This window comes from Onychostoma macrolepis, chromosome 08, assembly GCF_012432095.1.
Source record: "Onychostoma macrolepis isolate SWU-2019 chromosome 08, ASM1243209v1, whole genome shotgun sequence".
In the NCBI taxonomy this organism is placed as follows: domain Eukaryota; kingdom Metazoa; phylum Chordata; class Actinopteri; order Cypriniformes; family Cyprinidae; genus Onychostoma; species Onychostoma macrolepis.
Window position 1 is genome coordinate 24,433,855 of NC_081162.1, and position 19,681 is coordinate 24,453,535.

Consider the following 19,681-nt stretch of genomic DNA (forward strand, 5'->3'; position numbering starts at 1 on the left):
TTATAAAGCCATTTCTAAGGCTTTGGGACTCCAGCAAACCATGGTCAGAGCCATTATCCACAAATGGAGAAAACTTGGAACAGTGGTGAACCTTCCCAGGAGTGGCCTGCCTACCAAAATTACTCCAAGAGCACAAAGACGACTCATCCAGGAGGTCATAAAAGAACCCAGAACAACATCTAAAGAACTGCAGACCTCACTTGCCTCAATTAAGGTCAGTGTTCATGATTCAACAATAAGAAAGAGACTGGACAAAAACAGCATCCATGGGAGAGTTCCAAGGCAAAAGCCATTGCTGACCAAAAAGAACACAAAGGCTCGTCTCACATTTGCCAAAAAATATCTTAATTATCCCCAAGACTTTAGGGCAAATATTCTATGGACTGATGCGACAAAAGTTGAACTTTTTGGAAGGTGTGTGTCCCGTTACATCTGGCGTAAAACCAACACAGCATTTCATAAAAAGAACATCATACCAACAGTCAAACATGGTGGTAGTGTGATGGTCTGAGGCTGCTTTGCAGCTTCAGAACCTGGATGACTTGCCATAATTGATGGAACCATGAATTCTGCTCTCTATCAGAAAATCCTGAAGGAGAATGTCCGGCCATCGGTTTGTGACCTCAAGCTCAAGCACACTTGAGTTATGCAGCAGGACAATGATCTCAAACACACCAGCAAATCCACCTCTGAATGGCTCAAGAAAAACAAAATTAAGGTTTTGGAGTGGCCAAGTCAAAGTCTGGACTTAATTCCGATTGAGATGCTGTGGCATGACCTTAAACAGTCCATTCATGCTTGAAAACCTTCCAATGTGGCTAAATTAAAACAATTCTGCAAAGAAGAGTGGGCCTTGTGAAAGACTCATTGCCAGTTATCGCAAACACTTGATTGCAGTTGTTGCTGCAAAGGGTGGCACAACCCCTAATCCCTTCGAAGCTCTCACAATCCTGAGGGTAAACCCTTTGAAGGGATTAGAGCATATAGGGATGAGCCCTTCCCAATGAAACGTAGGGTGTGACTTCGGAGCAGGTTCGCGAAACATTAGATTTAGATCAGGACTTCAGAGCAGGTTCAAATCATTTAGCCTAATTCGATGCGGGTTTGCAAATCATTTGATTTAGATTGGGACTTCGGAGCAGGTTCACGAATCATTTGATGTCAATCGGAACTTTGTGTATTGCGAATAACTTGATTCAGATCAGGACTTCGGAGCGTGTATCGCAAATCATTTAATTCAAAATGGAACTTTGGAGCTAATCCTTTGTGCAACTTGAATGATCCATGTGATCCATGCTCCGAAGTCCCAATCTGAAATGATATGGTTCACAAATCATTATTCAAATCGGGACTACAGAGCATGGATTGTGAATCATTTGATTTAGATCGGACTTCGAAGCAGGTTCGTGAATCTTTTAATTCAGATCGGGACTTTTTTTCTGATTTTTTTTATTTTTTATTATTAAAAACAGTACAAAACATCAAACCATTAAGGCAGTACAGTTATAAAAAAAAACAAAGAAAAAAAAAGAAAAAGAAAGAATCACACAAATACCGATCCCTTAAGAAAAAAAATTAACCGTGGATTTACTACAGTAAAAGTGAAGTAACCATGTTTTTTATTTTTTGTATAACCACAAAAAACCATGTAGCAAAACCATGGTTAATTATTTGATAGTTTCCATATACTTTTCTAGATAAAGTCAACTTTAAATAAAGAAAAGAGAGGTTTAGAGCAAGATTTTTGTTTATGTACGTGAAATTTAGCTAGCAGGAAACAAATGTCCCCACCAATGCCAAAATCAAACCTACACCCTTGAATCTAGACCTTTCAGTCATCCAGTCAGTACATGTAGGCCATTTTAAATAACACAGACGACTACATATGACCAAAAACACTTTATTAAAAACAAACTTTGTACAGTCTTAGTTTTTCATTAGAATTTTTTTTATTTTTTTTTAATTTTTAATAGAGATATAAAATGTTGAAAACCAAAGAGAAAACAGCAAATTAGCCTATATACAGTTGGAAAGGTTTCTTCCAAAAGTGATCAAACATATGAGCAGGGCAACAGCAAATAAAGAGGTTTCGGAAAAGGAATTTTAAAATTGAAACTGGGGAAATAAAATCTTCAATAGTGTCCAAAACATGTAGGGAACATCTTCAACAAGTTGTAACATTTGGTACCATGAAAGCAAAACAGATATGACATTCTTCATTGGTTTTATTTGCCTTCAGTTTGAATCAACAGCTATTAAGTCTTTAATCAAAAATAAAAGGCTGTTATCCTTCATATTCATCGTCCTTTAGATCATTATCTGATAGTTTTCTGTGTTATCAACATAATCGTGTTTCACGTGAGTGCAACATGATCTTTCAAAACATTTGAAATAGATAACCTTAAATGTCCTCAGCAAGCTTTTACAAGCATCATACACGTTCTGCAACCTTCTCAATCATCTCTCGGGTGTTTTTAATCAAATCAAAATAAAAAATAGGAAAAGAAAAGTTATTTCTACTAAAGACACTTCCATGCATCAGTGGTGTTGATTCAAATGGACAGACCACAATCAAAGCAGCTTTCAGTGTAGTCCTGAGACAAGCACGGCAGCATTTGGTGACAAAGTATCTGAGAAAGTTTAGATTGCTTCAGTAAATTCAACTCTCAGTGTTATATTCTACAGATATATTCATGGTGAAGGCATCTGACATGTAGAAGCTTTTCAAGACCTACATCAAGTTGCCTACATAATGATAACACAGTGAACCAAATAAAAATCAGGGAACCATAGAGAAGGAATAAAGAAGAACAGATACCCGCATGCATTGGTACATCGAGGTTTTTTTCTGAAGGGAGCACTAACACTAAGAAACATAGCAGACTACTACTATTAAGAGTGGATTAGCCAGCAATCCAAATGTTTTTTTCAGTCGTAAAGAGAGAATAAAATCGGTAGTTTATAAGCGGAAGCCTAATTCTTTATTTAATCTGGCTGTGAGAAATACGTCATTGTTTCTACAAGTCTTCTCCGGCACATTTGCTAGGCACAATGGTCAAAGGTTGGCATCCTGGCATTAGTAGGCAACGCCACATTCTGAGTATCACAATTCAAATGAATTCTAAAGGAAGGCGCGGGAAAATTACTAGTCTTGCCAAAGTCCTGATTTGGTTAATTAATCCTTTTCATTTCATGCAATCTAATTACTGAAACATACAGTAAATATTGACATCTGCAGTCTGTCCGATAGGAAAAACAATGAACAATTGCAATTAAGGCGCTATACACAAGAAGCTGGTGATTCTTGCGACAAGCACTGCACCTGGCAGGACGCTTTTCATGCATCTGCAGTGGATGCTGCTGATTTGAATGGATCCAGAACCCCCTCAAAACAGATCATGGGGCTCCTCCTAGTGGTCATTCATATAAATTCCTGATCTATTTCACCACAAAGTCAAAAGAAAAATACGATTATATTTTTATAGTATTTTTTGAAACAATATTTTCCCTAAATAAAACAGGCCTATTTTTATTATGAGACCTTTGAAAAAAAAAAAACAATGATAATATTTTCACAGTATTTTTAAACGATCTCCTCCCTAAATAAAATGAAGCCTATTTTTAAGACCTATTATTATTATTATTATTATGCATTTTGACATGATTTCCCTCAGTTCTCATTATCATAATGCATCCAGTTGTTTTGCTTTTGGGCATTTTTATATTTCTCATTATTCTTAGTGATCATGCACATTATATTTTTATTACAGTAATTAAAATTCATCCTGTCCAGAAAGGATTCTTTTTTAAATCAGAATAAATCTAGCAAAACAAATAGTACGCTGATCCTTAAATCCATTAATGATTATTTTCTTCTCTTACAGTAATGAGAAGTGCTTTTTCTTGTCATGAAAATGTCATAATGCTACTGATTTCCTTTTTTAATAAACATAAAACATTTTTAAAACATAATTTTCTTGTGATTTTGGAGTGAAATGTGTTCTTGACAGGTTTCACGAGATTCCACCTTTCATTCTGGTTTCATTTTTGTAGAAATGCAATTTTTTGAATACATCAAGTGTCATTTATTCTATTTATTTGTATTATTCTACCAGTAAATTTCTGTTTTCTTTGTGACTGTGTATATTAATACTGGTATATAATTACAGCCTGAGGAAGAAAGCATCATAAATACGAGTGATACAGATAAAGATGTTGTTTGAGCCGCACAGCGACCTTTGTGCCATTCTTATTATCATCATCCTGAACAAGCACATTTATACTCCTCCACGTTGTGATTTAGTAACAAAGATACTAACGGAAGTATACATTTCATGAAATACTGCGTGTCCCTGACTGTATAACAGTCCATCAAAGTATAAGATTTGGCTAAATATTTTAAAATTGCTACTCTGAATGACAAAACCAAAACTCAAATTATTAATTTTGTCTCAACACAGTCTTCTTGATTGTAATTTGCATAGAAATATTTCCATAAAAACATTGAGAAGATCCTGATTCTTTTTCAAAGGGTTTCCTTACACGTCCAGTACTACTTGTAGAAGGTCTCACCAGCGACCGATACTGGATTCTCATGAACAACAAGAACTCTTTGTATACTTTTTGTGACAAATCCATAGTAAATAGGAAATAGTTTGATAGAATAAACTCACATTGTTTACTAATAGGAATGTGCTGACATATTGTCTCTTTTGCCAGAGATTGCTACTACTTTTGCTGATTAAAAGGGAAACTATCATAAGAAGTCTGCAGGAACCCAGAGATGATGTGAAACTAGAAGACAGCTTGATTTCATGCTGAAAAGGGTCTTGAGTACAAGTATACTTAGCATATGTTAGTATAACAAGGATCAGAATTCTTCCATTCTAAGCAAAATGTCTTTTTAATAGTTCATTTTGGCAGTCTGCCATTCTATACACACGTAAGCTGGTGTTTGCTGTAGTCTCTTTGTGTTTGCATGAATGTTAGATTGATGGTTTGCGCGTCAGACCAGCGTGCCTGGCGTGGGTCTGTCATTACTGCTCTCTTTAAGTGTCATGTCCTGCATCTGAGATGAAAAGGTATCTTGGTACAAAGAAAGCTCCATCGACCTATAAGTGACAAGAAAGAAGAGGCCACAAAATCAGATAACATTGCAGTTAATAGTGTTCACCGTCTGTTTGAATACATGTCTTTAACTAACTGCATGAATTTTACTGTACATTTCTGCCATATGGATATCATCTTGACATAGTCACCACTGATAAGCTAAGCTACTAAATATAATTCAGAAACTTTAAAATAGAAACTTACATTTTCTGTAAAGCTGCTTTGCAATGATTTGTATCGTGAAAAGCGCTATACAAATAAACTTGAATTGAAAATGAAAATACACTATTGTTTATTGGTATTTCTTGTTCAAGGATCATGTGACACTGAGGACTGGAGCCAGAAACAGAAAACAGTTATTTATTATTTATTAGTGTATTCAAATAGAAAACAGTTTTTAAAAAATATATAAAATAATTTTAAAAATGTTCATTTAAAAACATACTATTGTTCATTCAAAATATATTATTATTATTATTAATTCCTGTTCATTCAAGAGAAAAATTAGAAAATGCATTAGTATATGTACAAAAGAACATATTAATATCGAATGCAATAATTAATACAAATGTATTAAAATGTACACTACCAGTTAAAAGTTTTTTTTTAAAGAAGTCTTTTCTGCTCACCAAGCCTGCATTTATTTGATCCAAAGTACAGCAAAAGCAGTAATATTGTGAAAAATGTTCTATTTGAATATATTTTAAAATGTAATTTATTCCTGTGATTTCAAAACTGAATTTTTAGCATCATTACTCCAGTCACATGATCCTTCAGAATTCATTCTAATATACTGATTTGCTGCTAAAAAAATACATTTATTATTATTATTATTATTATGTTGAAAACAGAATAGTAGAATTTTTTTCAGGTTTCTTTGATGAATAGACAGTTCAGAAGAACAGCATTTTCCTGAAATATAAATCTTTTGTAACATTATAAATGTCTTTATCATTACTTTTGATCAATTTAAACTTTACATTTTAAAGCATGCTTGCTAAATAAAAGTATTAATTTCTATAATTAATTAAGACAAAAATTATACTGACTCCAAGCTTTTGAATGGAATAGTGTATAATGTTACAAAAGCTTTTTATTTCAGATAAATGCTGATCTTTGGATCTTTCTATTCACTGAAGAATCCTGAAAAAAATGTACTCAACTGTTTTAAATATTGATAATAATAATAATAATAATAATAATAAATATGTTTCTTCAACAGCAAATCAGCATATTAGAATGATTTCTGAAGGATCATGTGACTGGAGTAATGATGCTGAAAAGTAATGATGCTGATGCTTGTTTTAAATAAAAAATGTTAAAAATATTTCACAATATTACTGCTTTTGCTGTACTTTGGATCAAATAAATGCTTGGTGAGCAGAAGAGACTTCTTTAGAAAACATTAAGTTTTCACACACACAAACACATTTTTGCATTTATATTACTTTTTTTTTTTTTTTACTTTATGCATGTAGATTTTAATTCAGTCTGCAATTACCTGCCATGTAGAGGGTGTCCATGAAACGTGGCCGACTGGGGGATCTGTGGATAGGACGTGTCTGTTTGGAAGGACTGCGGCTGGTGTTTGAGCGGTGGATGAGGGTGTGAGTTGTGCAGAGAGGATGTGGTACGCCTGCGCTGAGTCTGAGTCCCCTCTTTACCCTTCCCTCCGTTGGCCGTCTGTCCCAGCGCGTTCCTCAGATACCAGTCTCTCAAACCCTCCAGCGCCAGGGCCTTGTGCAGGCTGCGCGTGGGGTCGTCGGGGGTTGTGGGTGCGGAGGAGTCAAGAGGGTAATGGGGCGGTCTGTGGAGGTGGTCGATCTGCTGGTTATGCGTTGCATTAATGGCAGTACCGTTGGAGGTGGTGGTTTCGTTGTAGGCAGAGAGCAGGATGGACTCTTGCTGGTGCTGCTGCAAGGGAACGAACGGGCCGCAGGATTTGGTGCGCGACACTTTGACCCTCCGTGGCTCGCCGGGCTTTCCTCTCAGCATTAGAGGGCTGTAGGCTGGAGGGCCGTTTCCCAGAATAAGCTGCTGCGATTGGGGAAAGCCATTCCTGTAGGGAGGCGGAGGAGCATTGGGACCGTCGGGCCACGGCCGGGCTTTTGCATTACTTTGCACCTGCAGTCTTTGTTGTTGCTGAACTTGCATCTTCTGCTGCTTCCCCCACACATAATCCATAAGGATCTCACTGTAACCGACACCTCCGTTCGTTCCTCGACCTCCCGCAGCAGAGCGAACGCGGGCCAGCTCGGCGTGCCCATTTACCTGCCGCTCGGGGCTGCTCCGCTGCGCCTGTTTTAAAGTCGTGTCCATGATGGCTTCCGAGCTCTTGTACGGGCCGTTCCGTACAGGCATGCCTGACCTTTGACCTCCGTCTTCCGCTGCGGTGCCGTGCCGGTCGAGTAACGTCTCAGAGCTATTGCTACGTCTGTGCCCTTGCTCGTAGGACCCTGAGGACGACCCCTCCTGAGACTGCAGAGGCACCTGATGGGACGCCTCGGGATTGTCTGACCACTGCTTCACAGCAGCGGTGCCGCTAGATGATTCTGACCTACACAAATAAACAAAACATTCAAATAAATACAATTTAATAAATTAATATTTTTATTCAGCAAGGATGCATTACATTGATCAGAAGTGACAATAAACACATTTATTAACGGTATGTATTTTTAGGTGTAATGTTGTTCTTGCCTACTGGGTTTTTGTAGAGCACTTTTTGTTGTATAAAACAGTAGTTATTATTTTTTTTTTGAAAGTGCAAATCAAACACATTTGATTTACTTTGTAAATATATACACTACCGTTCATAAGTAAATCAGAAAGATTTATATTTTTGAAAGAAATTAATACTTTTATTTAGCAAGAATGCATTAAATTGATCAAAGGTGACTGTAAAGAAATTTATAATGTTACCATTTTAATTTATAATGTCAGTAATATTATAAATATTATATTATGAATTATAAATAAATAAAAATATTCTAAATTATAATAGCTCATAATTTATAATGTTAATGTTTATAATGTATGGAAAAGATTTCCATTTCAAATAAATGCTGTTTTTTTTTTTCTTTTTTCTATTCATCAAAGAATTCAGCTTTGCCATCACAGAATGAATTACATTTTAAAATATATGGAAATAGAAAACAATTCTTTTAAATTGTAAAAAATATTTCACAATATTACTGTTTTTATTGTATTTTTGATCAAATAAACACAGCCTTGGTGAGCAGAAGAGACTTCTTTCAAAAACAATATGAATGGTAGTGTACATTTGAAAAGCAACAGATTTGACAACCAGAACAGCAAAAACAAAACTCATTCATACATGCTAGAGTTTAATATGTAAGGGATAATCAACGGCTAGCTGTGCATTAAACGATTTGAATGCACGACGTGCAGCGGAGGGTGGTTGCCTCCGTGAAGTGCATTCAAATCGTTTAATGCACAGCTAGCCGTTGATTATCCTGTACATGCCATGGTCATTTCCCAGCATTCACATATTAAAGATGTTTATAATATTTGCGCTGCAATATTTGCCCAGAACGATAAAAATGATGGTTATTTTCGTCTGTATTACTATTCAACTCTAACTGTATGTTACTATGGTTACCAATGTTTATAGGAGGCGCATTAATATAGAACGTGATTAAACTGACCTGGAACTACCTGTGCAGTTAAACGAATATAATCAACACCTGCCAGCCAATCAGAATCGAGTATTCAGATGGACCATGGAATAATAACAGTTAGGGGGTTGGTAAAATCAGTACCCTAACCCTAAGTATCAGCAATAGTTATATAGTGATGGCTGCTTTAGAAAAAACTTCTAATTAATGCATAAATTCAAAAAGCATCAATGAAGCAGCAAAACTGCATTTCTTATTTAAAGGGAGTTCACTCACCCTCATGTTGCTCCAAACCTGTATGACTTTCTTTGTTCTGTGGAACATAAAAGAAGATATCTGAAAGAATGCTGGTAACCAAACAATTTCAGTTCTCAATGACTTCCATTGGACTAAAAATACAATGGAATTCAATGGGAACCACCATTCTTCCAATTATCTTCTTTTGTGTTCTACAGAACAAAGAAATGCATACGACATGAGGGTGAGCAAATAATGTCTGACTTTTCTTTTTTGGATGGACTATCCCTTTAAGCTGCCCAAGTGATGCACTGATTAAATGACAGCCACACAATGCATCAGTGTATATGCTGATAGCAGTGTCTCCCAGCACTGTGGCACAACAAGCTGCTCTGTATGTGTAATTAAATTGAGTAGGAAATAATGGGGCTTTACACTCAACCTCCTTAGACATCCATTACTTCATTACACATTATTGCAAATAAGTAATTTAATCAAAATGTTTGTGCCATTATCAATTCAGGGCTTTTAACTACAATATAAACCATTAGCCAAGTGTCTACTTGGCATTGAGTCAGCATTCGAGCTGATGCGTGCAGTGTTGTAACATATGTTTGTGTATGTGTGTTTTGCGCATTTGTAACCTGATGTGCACTCCTGCTATTCCATTGCGGGACAGGAGTGGAGTTGCCGGGACACTTCTACCTTCCAAATTCGACACACTTCTTGGAAGAGAGTGACTCGGGCTGGGAGAAAAATACAAGTTAAGTCTTCTTGTTATGAATCTAGCACACAGTTAACAAACCTGGATTGTTGTTATATGGTGACAAAGACCGTTTTATAAAACTGATGATAATAATATTTTAATGAAAAATCACTGCTACATTATGATTACTTTATGATAGTCACAGCTAAAGTGGTTACAGTTGCTAACAACGTCTTTTAGCATAAAACAACAGTTCATCAAAACTTAAAATTTGCTCAGACTCATCTACATCTTAGATGGCCTGAGGGTGTTTTTTCATTATTTCACATTTAGCGTTAGAGTTTATCATTACAATGTAGCATTACATCACTTGTTCACCAGTGGATCCTCTGCAGTGAATGGGTGCCGTCAGAATGAGAATCCAAACAGAGGATAAAAACATCACAATAATCCACACAACTCCAGTCCATCAATTATTGGCTTTGTGAAGTGAAATGTTTGTCATGTCGATTACTGTGATGTTTTTATCAGCTGTTTGGACTCTCATTCTGACGGCACCCATTCACTGCAGAGGATCCATTGCTGAGCAAGTGGTGTAATGCTACATTTCTCCAAATCTGTTCTGATGAAGAAACAAACTCATCTACATCTTAGATAGCCTAAGGGTGAGTAAATGTTCAGCAAAATTTCATTTTTGGGTGAACTATTCCTTTACAGATGGTATAGAGCCTTTATTCTAGAATCAGGTTTTAATTACAAACCACTTAAACTGTTTTTCATCTAAATGAGGTAATTTCAGGCCAGCTAATCAATGCTGATTCACCATAAAGTGGAAAAACAGCTGTTCTTCTCATGCTGAACATGAAAGCAAATTGTGCTGAGTGTGTACCTGGCTGAGCTGGCCACAGAGTTGCGGCGTGTTTTCATCTCGTAATAGATCTCCACAGGGGAGAGTTTTCGAGAAAACCTGTTGTCTGGGCTCCCCGAGACCAGCTGGGGCTGTGAGGGCGACAGGCTGTCAGAGGCGTCTTCTGATGGAGAGAGAGAGAGAGAGACTTGAGAGGTTGAGACAGAAGCATGCTTTCTACTTCACAGAGATCAACTTTAAAGATACACTACACACTTCAAAGATGTGGGTCAGTGAGATTTTTGAAAGTAGTTTTTATGCCCACCAGGGCTGCATTTATTTGTAAAAACAGTAATATTGTAAACTTTTATTACAATTTAAATTAACTGTTCTATCTGAATATATTACAAAATGTAATTTATTTCTGTGATGCAAAGCTGAATTTTCTTCAGTGTCACATGATCTCAACTGAAATAATACAGTGGGGCAAAAAAGTATTTAGTCAGCCACCAATTGTGCAAGTTCTCCCACTTAAAAAGATGAGAGAGGCCTGTAATTTTCATCATAGGTATACCTCAACTATGAGAGACAAAATGAGAGAAAAAAAAATCCAGAAAATCACATTGTAGGATTTTTAAAGAATTTATTTGCAAATTATGGTGGAAAATAAGTATTTGGTCAATAACAAAATTTCATCTCAGTACTTTGTTATATACCCTTTGTTGGCAATGACAGAGGTCAAACGTTTTCTGTAAGTCTTCACAAGGTTTTCACACACTGTTGCTGGTATTTTGGCCCATTCCTCCATGCAGATCTCCTCTAGAGCAGTAATGTTTTGGAGCTGTCGCTGGGCAACACGGACTTTCAACTCCTCCAAAGATTTTCGATGGGGTTGAGATCTGGAGACTGGCTAGGCCACTCCAGGACCTTGAAATGCTTCTTCTGAAGCCATTCCTTCGCTGTTGCCAGGCGGTGTGTTTGGGATCATTGTCATGCTGAAAGACCCAGCCACGTTTCATCTTCAATGCCCTTGCTGATGGAAGGATGTTTTCACTCAAAATCTCACGATACATGGCCCCATTCATTCTTTCGTTTACGGATCAGTCGTCCTGGTCCCTTTGCAGAAAAACAGCCCCAAAGCATGATGTTTCCACCCCATGCTTCACAGTAGGTATGGTGTTCTTTGGATGCAACTCAGCATTCTTTCTCCTCCAAACACGACAAGTTGAGTTTTTACCAAAAGTTCTATTTTGGTTTCATCTGACCATATGACATTCTCCCAATCCTCTTCTGGATCATCCAAATGCTCTCTAGCAAACTTCAGGCGGGCCGGACATGTACTGGCTTAAGCAGGGGACACGTCTGGCACTGCAGGATTTGAGTCCCTGGCGGCGCAGTGTGTTACTGATGGTAGCCTTTGTTACTTTGGTCCCAGCTCTCTGCAGGTCATTCACTAGGTCCCCCCGTGTGGTTCTGGGATTTTTGCTCACAGTTTTTGTGATAATTTTGACCCCACGGGGTGAGATCTTGCGTGGAGCCGCAGATCGAGGGAGATTATCAGTGGTCTTGTATGTCTTCCATTTTCTAATAATTGCTCCCACAGTTGATTTCTTCACACCAAGCTGCTTACCTATTGCAGATTCAGTCTTCCCAGCCTGGTGCAGGTCTACAGTTTTGTTTCTGGTGTCCTTGCTCTTTGGTCTTGGCCATGGTGGAGTTTGGAGTTGGACTGTTTGAGGTTGTGGACAGGTGTCTTTTATACTGATAACGAGTTCAAACAGATGCCATTAATACAGGTAACGAGTGGAGGACAGAGGAGCCTCTTAAAGAAGAAGTTACAGGTCTGTGAGAGCCAGAAATCTTGCTTGTTTGTAGGTGACCAAATACTTATTTTACCGAGGAATTTACCAATTAATTCTTTAAAAATCCTACAATGTGATTTTCTGGATTTTTGTCTCTCATAGTTGAGGTATACCTATGATGAAAATTACAGGCCTCTCTCATCTTTTTAAGTGGGATAACTTGCACAATTGGTGGCTGACTAAATACTTTTTTGCCCCACTGTATGTATGAAATAATTTTCTAATATGCTGATTTTTTGCTCAAGAAACATTTCTTATTATGATCGATACTGAAAATGGTTGAAACGCTTTGTAGAAACCACAATACCTGTTTTTAGAATTCATAATTTGAATTGAATAGAATTGAATCAACTGAAAGTTCAAAGGAACAGCATTTATTTGAAATAGAAATCTTTTGTAGAAATCTTTACAGTCACTTTTGATCAATTTAATGTGTCCTATCTGAATAAAAGGATTACATTTTGAACAGTATATAATAAAGAAGATTTTATAATTTCATTGCATTAAATAACAAAACAAACCCAGTGTGAGCTGTGCTCAAATGCTGCACAAGCTAAATTTGTGCTATATTTCTTTACCAATAAAAGCAACTTGGTTTGATATTTTAATGTGTCTTAAGTAAATAGATTTTGGGGCCACTGAACATACACAAGTGCTTTTAAAAGAGGGTACTCATGTATCAATTACAGTGAAATTCATAGTTATAATGCCACACCTTCAGGAACTAAGGACAATCAGTGACTATATTAACTATATTCAAAACTATATTCCTATATTAACTATTTTGTTTTGTCTTTATAACCATTACTGGCATGTATTTCAAATAAGCGCTGTTCTTTTGAACTTTCTATTCATCAAAGAAATGATCTTTGCATCATAAATGAGATTTTAAAATATATGAAAATAGATTTTTTTTTTTATTGTAATAATATTTCACAATATTACTGTTTTTACCCTATTTTTGCTGTTATTTGTATTGATGCGTTGGCAATGTTGTGTATAAAACATTTACAGCATGCCAATAAAAGACAACACTTCTTGATCAAAAACTGAGAGAGGAAGAGAGAGCGAGAGAGAATGTGTGAGAATCAAACATGCCATAGGGAGAGGATTAGTTCAGTGAGTGTTAATAACAGGCTTTTGACTCATTTATGTGAAGACTCTAATGACCCCCGCGGGGTCTCTCCGTCCACTCAACTCATCCTGTCATTGTAATAGTGCTTCTTATCTCAGTCTCTCGAATTCATTATCCTGCTAATGGAACGCGCTGATCCGTCCCATAACTCACCAGTGTCCTGATTGGTGGAATCAGACGTGGAGCTGCTCTCTGACTTCACTGTGTTATCTGAGGACATAAACATTTACACATTATGTAACTCATGCATGAGGTTACATAAACACACTGTATTGGCTCCATGTTGTTATATTGTATCATTGTCTATGTCATTATGGCATGTTAGATATGCAAAATTGTCCCTGGAAGTCCACTAAATCTGACAAAACCTTCTTAAAAGCAATGTTTTTGTAAAGAATTTCTATAATTATATTTATATTTCTAAAATTGTGAAACTATTTATTCATGATTTATTTGTAAATAATTTCTATGTACAATTGTGGAAATACTTATTCATGATCTTAAAATTTTTAAAATATATATTTTTTTGTTTGTGTTTATTTTTAACTGAACCTGCATCATCATATAGTAATAATGGGCGGAAAGAGGCTGGTTCCTCAACACTTCCTGTTACACAACCAACACATCTCATGCGTCTCATTTAAGGCGGACTGAGAAAACTTTCTCTTCTAAATTTATACCACATACACAAACACATTCAAGTGTTCCCATGGTCCAGAGCCAGACCGCCAGCTTGACACTCAATTGGTCTGATCCACTGTAAACCAGTCTTCATCCTGTCTCTATCTACCAAAGTCTAAGTCACATGGGTTTAGCATTACATATGAAGAATCTCTGTAAGGCTTTAATCAATGTTATCTTTAATCTGATCTCTATAACCTTTGCTTAGTTTGATCTGTTAACCTCAGTGTCTCAGTGTGATGTCCGTTATCTCAGCACAATCCAGACTGACATTCATCAGGTTTTTTTTCAGTTGAATCTATATTCATTACATCAACATTTTTACAGCTGGGTTGCTCAGTTTGACCATGGACTAAAACACGGCTTAGGGCTGAGACAAACATTGATTTGTCAATTAGTTGAGCAGCTAGTATAAATGACACATTTTAAAGTGTTTAACAGGTTTAATGGACACAAAATAACCATCCTCAATGAGCAGTTGACATGCAATATTTAAACCGCTTTTTTTTTAATTATACAGTCAACTCAAACACCACTGCTCAAAAGCTTGGGGTCTATTATTTTAAAGAAATTAATACTTTTATTCAGCAGGGATGCATTAAATTGATCAAAAGTGACAGTAAAGACATTTATGATGTTACTAAAGATTTCGGTTTCCAACAAATTGATAATAATAGTAAATGTTTCTTGAGCAGCAAATCAGCATATTAGAATGATTTCTGAAGGATCATGCGACACTGAAGACTAAAAATTCAGCTTTGCATGACAGAAATAAAATTACATTTTACAATATATTCAAATACAAAACACCTATTTTAAATTCTAATAATATTTCATAATATTACTGTTTTTACTGTATTTTTTTAATAAATACATGCTGCCTTGGCGAGCATAAGAGACTTCTTTCAAAAGCCTTCAAAAGGACCCCAAACTTTTGAACGGTAGCGTATACTGTATACATAATTAAAATGTTCCCAAACACAAATTTTGGCCATGAAATGGTGTTTAGTTCTTCTGTATAATCTTGAAACCCACCTGTGTGGCATCCTCTATGAACCGTTCGTTTGCTGTGTGGAGGATGCTGTTCTGAATCAACGTGCCTGCGGAGGGCGCCGCTGAACAGAGTTTTCTTTGTCTTGCGCTGAGAGACGTCCTCTTCCTAAGCCAGCACAAACATTGAGCAACTTATGATATTTATCCATCACGTATCCGATATCCGATATTAGTGGCCACCCATATCATCTCAAATGCACACACCTCATTTTTGGTGTTATGTTTGGACCCGCTGCGGGACAGACCAGCCCTGCGCCGCACATGAGGGAGCTTCTCTCCGGTTTCCAGAGGATAGTCATGAGGAACTTCACCCGTCAATTCCTGACAAAATGAATGAAGAACAAACATGAACAAGTATATTTTTCCTTAACACCATTTCATTTTTATTTTTAATATTTTAAAGCATATCCACTTTTGTAGAACATTATATTTATAATCATTTAGTCAAGTTTTCACACCAAAAAAAAGACAATATTTAAATTTTCATGCTTATTTTTTCACCCTTTGTCGTATATAGGAGCTCTGTTATGATTGGCTAACATTTTTGCATATAAAATGAATTAAGCTATTTCTGGAAAGTTGCTGAATACTGAATACAATAGATGTTGATGTGCACAAACTGCATATGTTAATGGGTTTGTGGTTGTAACGTTGTTAGCAGCTCAGTTTTTCAGCTGAGTATTCATAAATGGTCTTTTGAGGGAGTTTTGCATTGTGAATGTTAGAGTATGTCACATCACATGCACATTATTTCAAAAGAGAATCACAACCACTCTTCTATGATATGACTCAAAGCACACACACATCTCAAGTAACACATGCTGTGTAAAACCAGCATTTCAAAAGCCAAGCTTGTTGAGATACAAGTATGAGCAAAGATTAGCTGGGCATGTGGCGGCATCTCTGCGGCGTCACATGATCTGGCAGCTCACCGATGTGTGGCTCGCCAAGTGACACCATGGAGAAGAAATACAACGTTTATCATGTCAAGTTTCTTGTTCTAGTTCTTTATAAACAGAACAAGTTCTGAGAAACTACTTCATTAAATTCTGATTTCTTTTTCGACACTGACCGCCTCCTGCAGACACACGCGTTTGAGTTCTGCTATTCGAGTGTTGAGCAGCGACTGCAGACTCCTCCGGCGCTCCTGCAGCTCCACCATCCGCTCCGCACGCTGCTTACTGTCCATAGCGGCCTGCAGCTCTGTGAAAAACACACACGTCATCTTATATATCATGGAAGGGACCTCAAATCGACTACGTTTTTTTAAAAGGTCCTCTTCTGCTCACCAAGGCTCCATTTATTTGATCAAAAATATAGTCAAAACCATAAAATAAAACAATACAATAAACAATAAAAATATCAGTTTTCCATTTGAATGCATTTTAAAATGTAATTTATTTCTGTGATACAAAGCTGAATTTTCAGCATCATTACGCCAGTCTTCAGTGTCACATGGTCCTTCTGAAATCAACCTTACTGACTAAATTCTTACTGACCCCAAACTTTTGAACTGTAGTGTACAGGTTCTAATTTTTAATAGCAATTAAAGATAATAAATAAATAAATAATAATAAAAATTGTTCCTATATTTTCAGACTGTGAGGAATGTCTTAATAATAATTTGTTTAAAATTGTGATTTAAAAAAATAGGTAGTAGGCCCTATTTTAAGTAGTTCTTAAAAATTCTTTAAATTCTTGACATGAAATCATGCATAACTGAGAAAGACATGAAAAACATACCCTTAACCTTCCCTTTTTGGATGGCCCTTGGCCTTTTTTACATGTAAAATATTTAAAGATGCAAGCTGCAGTTTTCAATTTAATAATATTTAATCCCTTCATGAAGATGTCCTTCTCTTAGAAACCTCCCGAATGTCCCCACTGTAAGGTTTTGTGAGGTCTATGTGAGAACACTTGGTCGCCACAATACACAAAAACAAAACACACAAGCTTGTCAGACTAACAATTTACAAAGTACAGGTCTTATGTAGAAAGACAAGTTCTTATCAACAAACAAACACACACACACAGACACACGGAGGTGCTCACCAGGGCCTGTTATCAGGTGACCTTTGACCTCCATGTCATATGTCTTTAGCGTCACCTCACTGCCTCCTGATTGTAAGTTTACCTACAGAGAGACGAAGAAAACAAACAAAACATGACAACGATCAATCTTTCTGGCAGCAGACTCAGCTGGAGTCAATTAAAACCAGACAAGCGTGTAAATAGTTCATAGGTTTCTTACCTTCTCACCTTTTGGTAACAGTCATATGTACTGCAGAGGTTTGGACTTGTGGCCATGAAGCAGATTTTGCCGCTGGGGGGGGGGGTGCTGCAGTACTGCGACTGGCCTGAGGGGGGAGCCACTGTGCTGCTGCGCAACGCTTCACAAACTCAATGCCCTGAAACATAAAACAAACCACATGACACACTGGAGACCATCCACACATAAGAGCTCTGATCTAGAGACAGGCTTTGAAGACAAAATCTCAGACTGACTACAAAGTTGCACTTAATCTAACCGATAGGACAGGTGAGGTTTAGGAGATGTAACTGATTTATCAACTCTGCCTCCGAAAACTCCTCAGGAGAATAAAAATTAGACATAAATGAGAGCCTTTTTGACACAACGTTTGAGTACAGAGCTATAAAATGAAATTAATAGCAGCTCAGATCATTTGGTCTTGGAGGAATTTGATGAGAAATGTTTTGAATTCAGATCTCTGACCTTTGATTACAAGTTTTAGTATCTTGGCAAAAATCTGAGGCACTGAGATCTCTTTAAGATGAACATTTGCAAGTCTTTATAAAATGAAAACAATCTGAGGCATCATTAAAAGTCTCAATCTATGAGAAACAATTGAGATATTAAAAAGCTTGCAGTGTTCATGGAGGTAACCAAAGATTTTAAAGTTTCTTTAGAGCCTTCAATACATTGTTGTTATTAACTGAAATGAAAACTAATTTTAAAAATAAAAGAATTAAAAAGCTTATACACACACAGACAGAGTATATTTATAATATATAATTTTTTTAAAAACTTGAAAATTAGAAATGTTGCCTGACAATAAATTGAAACTCTAAAATCACTAAAACTGAAATAAAAATAAATTAAAGCTAAATAAAATATTTAAATAAATAAAAACCAATCCAATGAAAAAACATTGAACAAAATTACTAATTAAAATGAAAATATAAAAATAAACGTCAATTCAAAAATAATTATAAATACTATAAAAGTATATAAACAAATAATAAATGCTAAAATAATACTGATTAAATAGTAGAAACATATGTAGGAGATTTGAGATTTTAGTTTATTTTCACTTCCAAGATCTCCGGTTGACCCAAGACACATTCACATGTGATACAGTGTGTTTCCTCCTTTCATATTCACATGGAACTGCTGTGGGATCTCCGGACAGGAAGTGGCTCGTGAAGCAGGAAGTGAGTGCGGGAAACAGAAATGGGAGGCTCAGACTGACCTACAACAACAATGCCGGCAGAAACCCTCACGCACAAAAACACTCTCCCAGGGCACGAGTCATTTCCTAAAGATCAGCCGTAAACAAGGAGGCACGGACAATGAGGAGAAAGGTCGAAAAACCTCAAATACTGCAACTCACACACTTTCCTGTCTGCGACCTAAATAAACGGCAAAAACCCAAATGTTTCGGCCTCGACGCCCAGTGGTGATCTATTCTTCTCAGTGCATCAGAAAGTAGTTATTATCTCAGCTGCATGAGATGGGCGGTGCTCTGGACGTCCCTATGATTGAGAAGCCGTGAATGATGGGTGTCTCTGAAAAATGCAGAGGGTTATAATTATAAAGAAAGATCAATAGTCCCATTTGAGTCATATGTGAACTACCTTGGAGAAAAGAGCAGCAGATGAGTGAAGCACGCGTCCAAATTAAAGAAAGCTACAGAACAATGTGGCTATTGTACGCTGTCATGACCTAATCGTGCCCATCACACACACTCAAGGGTCAGGGGAGGACAAATAAAAGTGAGCGGGCCGATAACGTAACACAAATATGTGCGTATTGCTAGAGCAAACACGGTGTCTGTGCCTGTCTTGGTTTGCCTAGTCTTGGGTTTCAGCTAATGGAGTCACGCTGTTGTCAGTTTGAGCTTGATAAGATCCCTGATCTTGAAGAACTCATGCGTTTGCCAATTTCTAAGCATTTATCGTAGTGTTTACCTAAATCTTCAAATGTTTTGATTAAACCATTTCGCAACATTTATGCTTTCTAAGTTGGCTGTGAAGTTATTTCTCATAATAGCAGCATGATATGTTGATCTCATATTCATGTTGAATAGTTATACTCATTTTGAGAGTGTTTTTGTTTCTTTAGTGGTGTTTGCTAAGGAAATAATCACTACTATTGCTCATACTTGGTGTTAA

At 36.7% G+C, this 19,681-nt stretch overlaps 1 protein-coding gene across 4 annotated transcripts in view; it reads right to left on the reverse strand.

The window, feature by feature from the left end:
• Positions 1-1,884: 1,884 nt before the first annotated feature.
• Positions 1,885-19,681, reverse strand: part of ccdc120a (coiled-coil domain containing 120a) — a 50,308-nt gene continuing 32,511 nt past the window's right edge. For 2 of the 4 annotated variants that reach the window (XM_058785266.1, XM_058785265.1), the window contains exons 2-12: positions 17,528-17,676; positions 17,321-17,402; positions 16,341-16,471; positions 15,473-15,589; positions 15,251-15,374; positions 13,688-13,744; positions 10,580-10,721; positions 9,629-9,730; positions 6,611-7,666; positions 5,314-5,442; positions 1,885-5,111 (exon numbers count right to left, since the gene is read on the reverse strand). In XM_058785266.1, the coding sequence (XP_058641249.1) occupies positions 5,006-5,111; positions 5,314-5,442; positions 6,611-7,666; positions 9,629-9,730; positions 10,580-10,721; positions 13,688-13,744; positions 15,251-15,374; positions 15,473-15,589; positions 16,341-16,471; positions 17,321-17,402; positions 17,528-17,575 (2,094 nt within the window). In that variant the 5' untranslated portion in view covers positions 17,576-17,676 and the 3' untranslated portion in view covers positions 1,885-5,005. Of the gene's footprint in view, positions 5,112-5,313; positions 5,443-6,610; positions 7,667-9,628; positions 9,731-10,579; positions 10,722-13,687; positions 13,745-15,250; positions 15,375-15,472; positions 15,590-16,340; positions 16,472-17,320; positions 17,403-17,519; positions 17,677-19,681 lie in introns of those variants that run through there. The other 2 variants (XM_058785267.1, XM_058785268.1) reach the window with 2 other exon arrangements.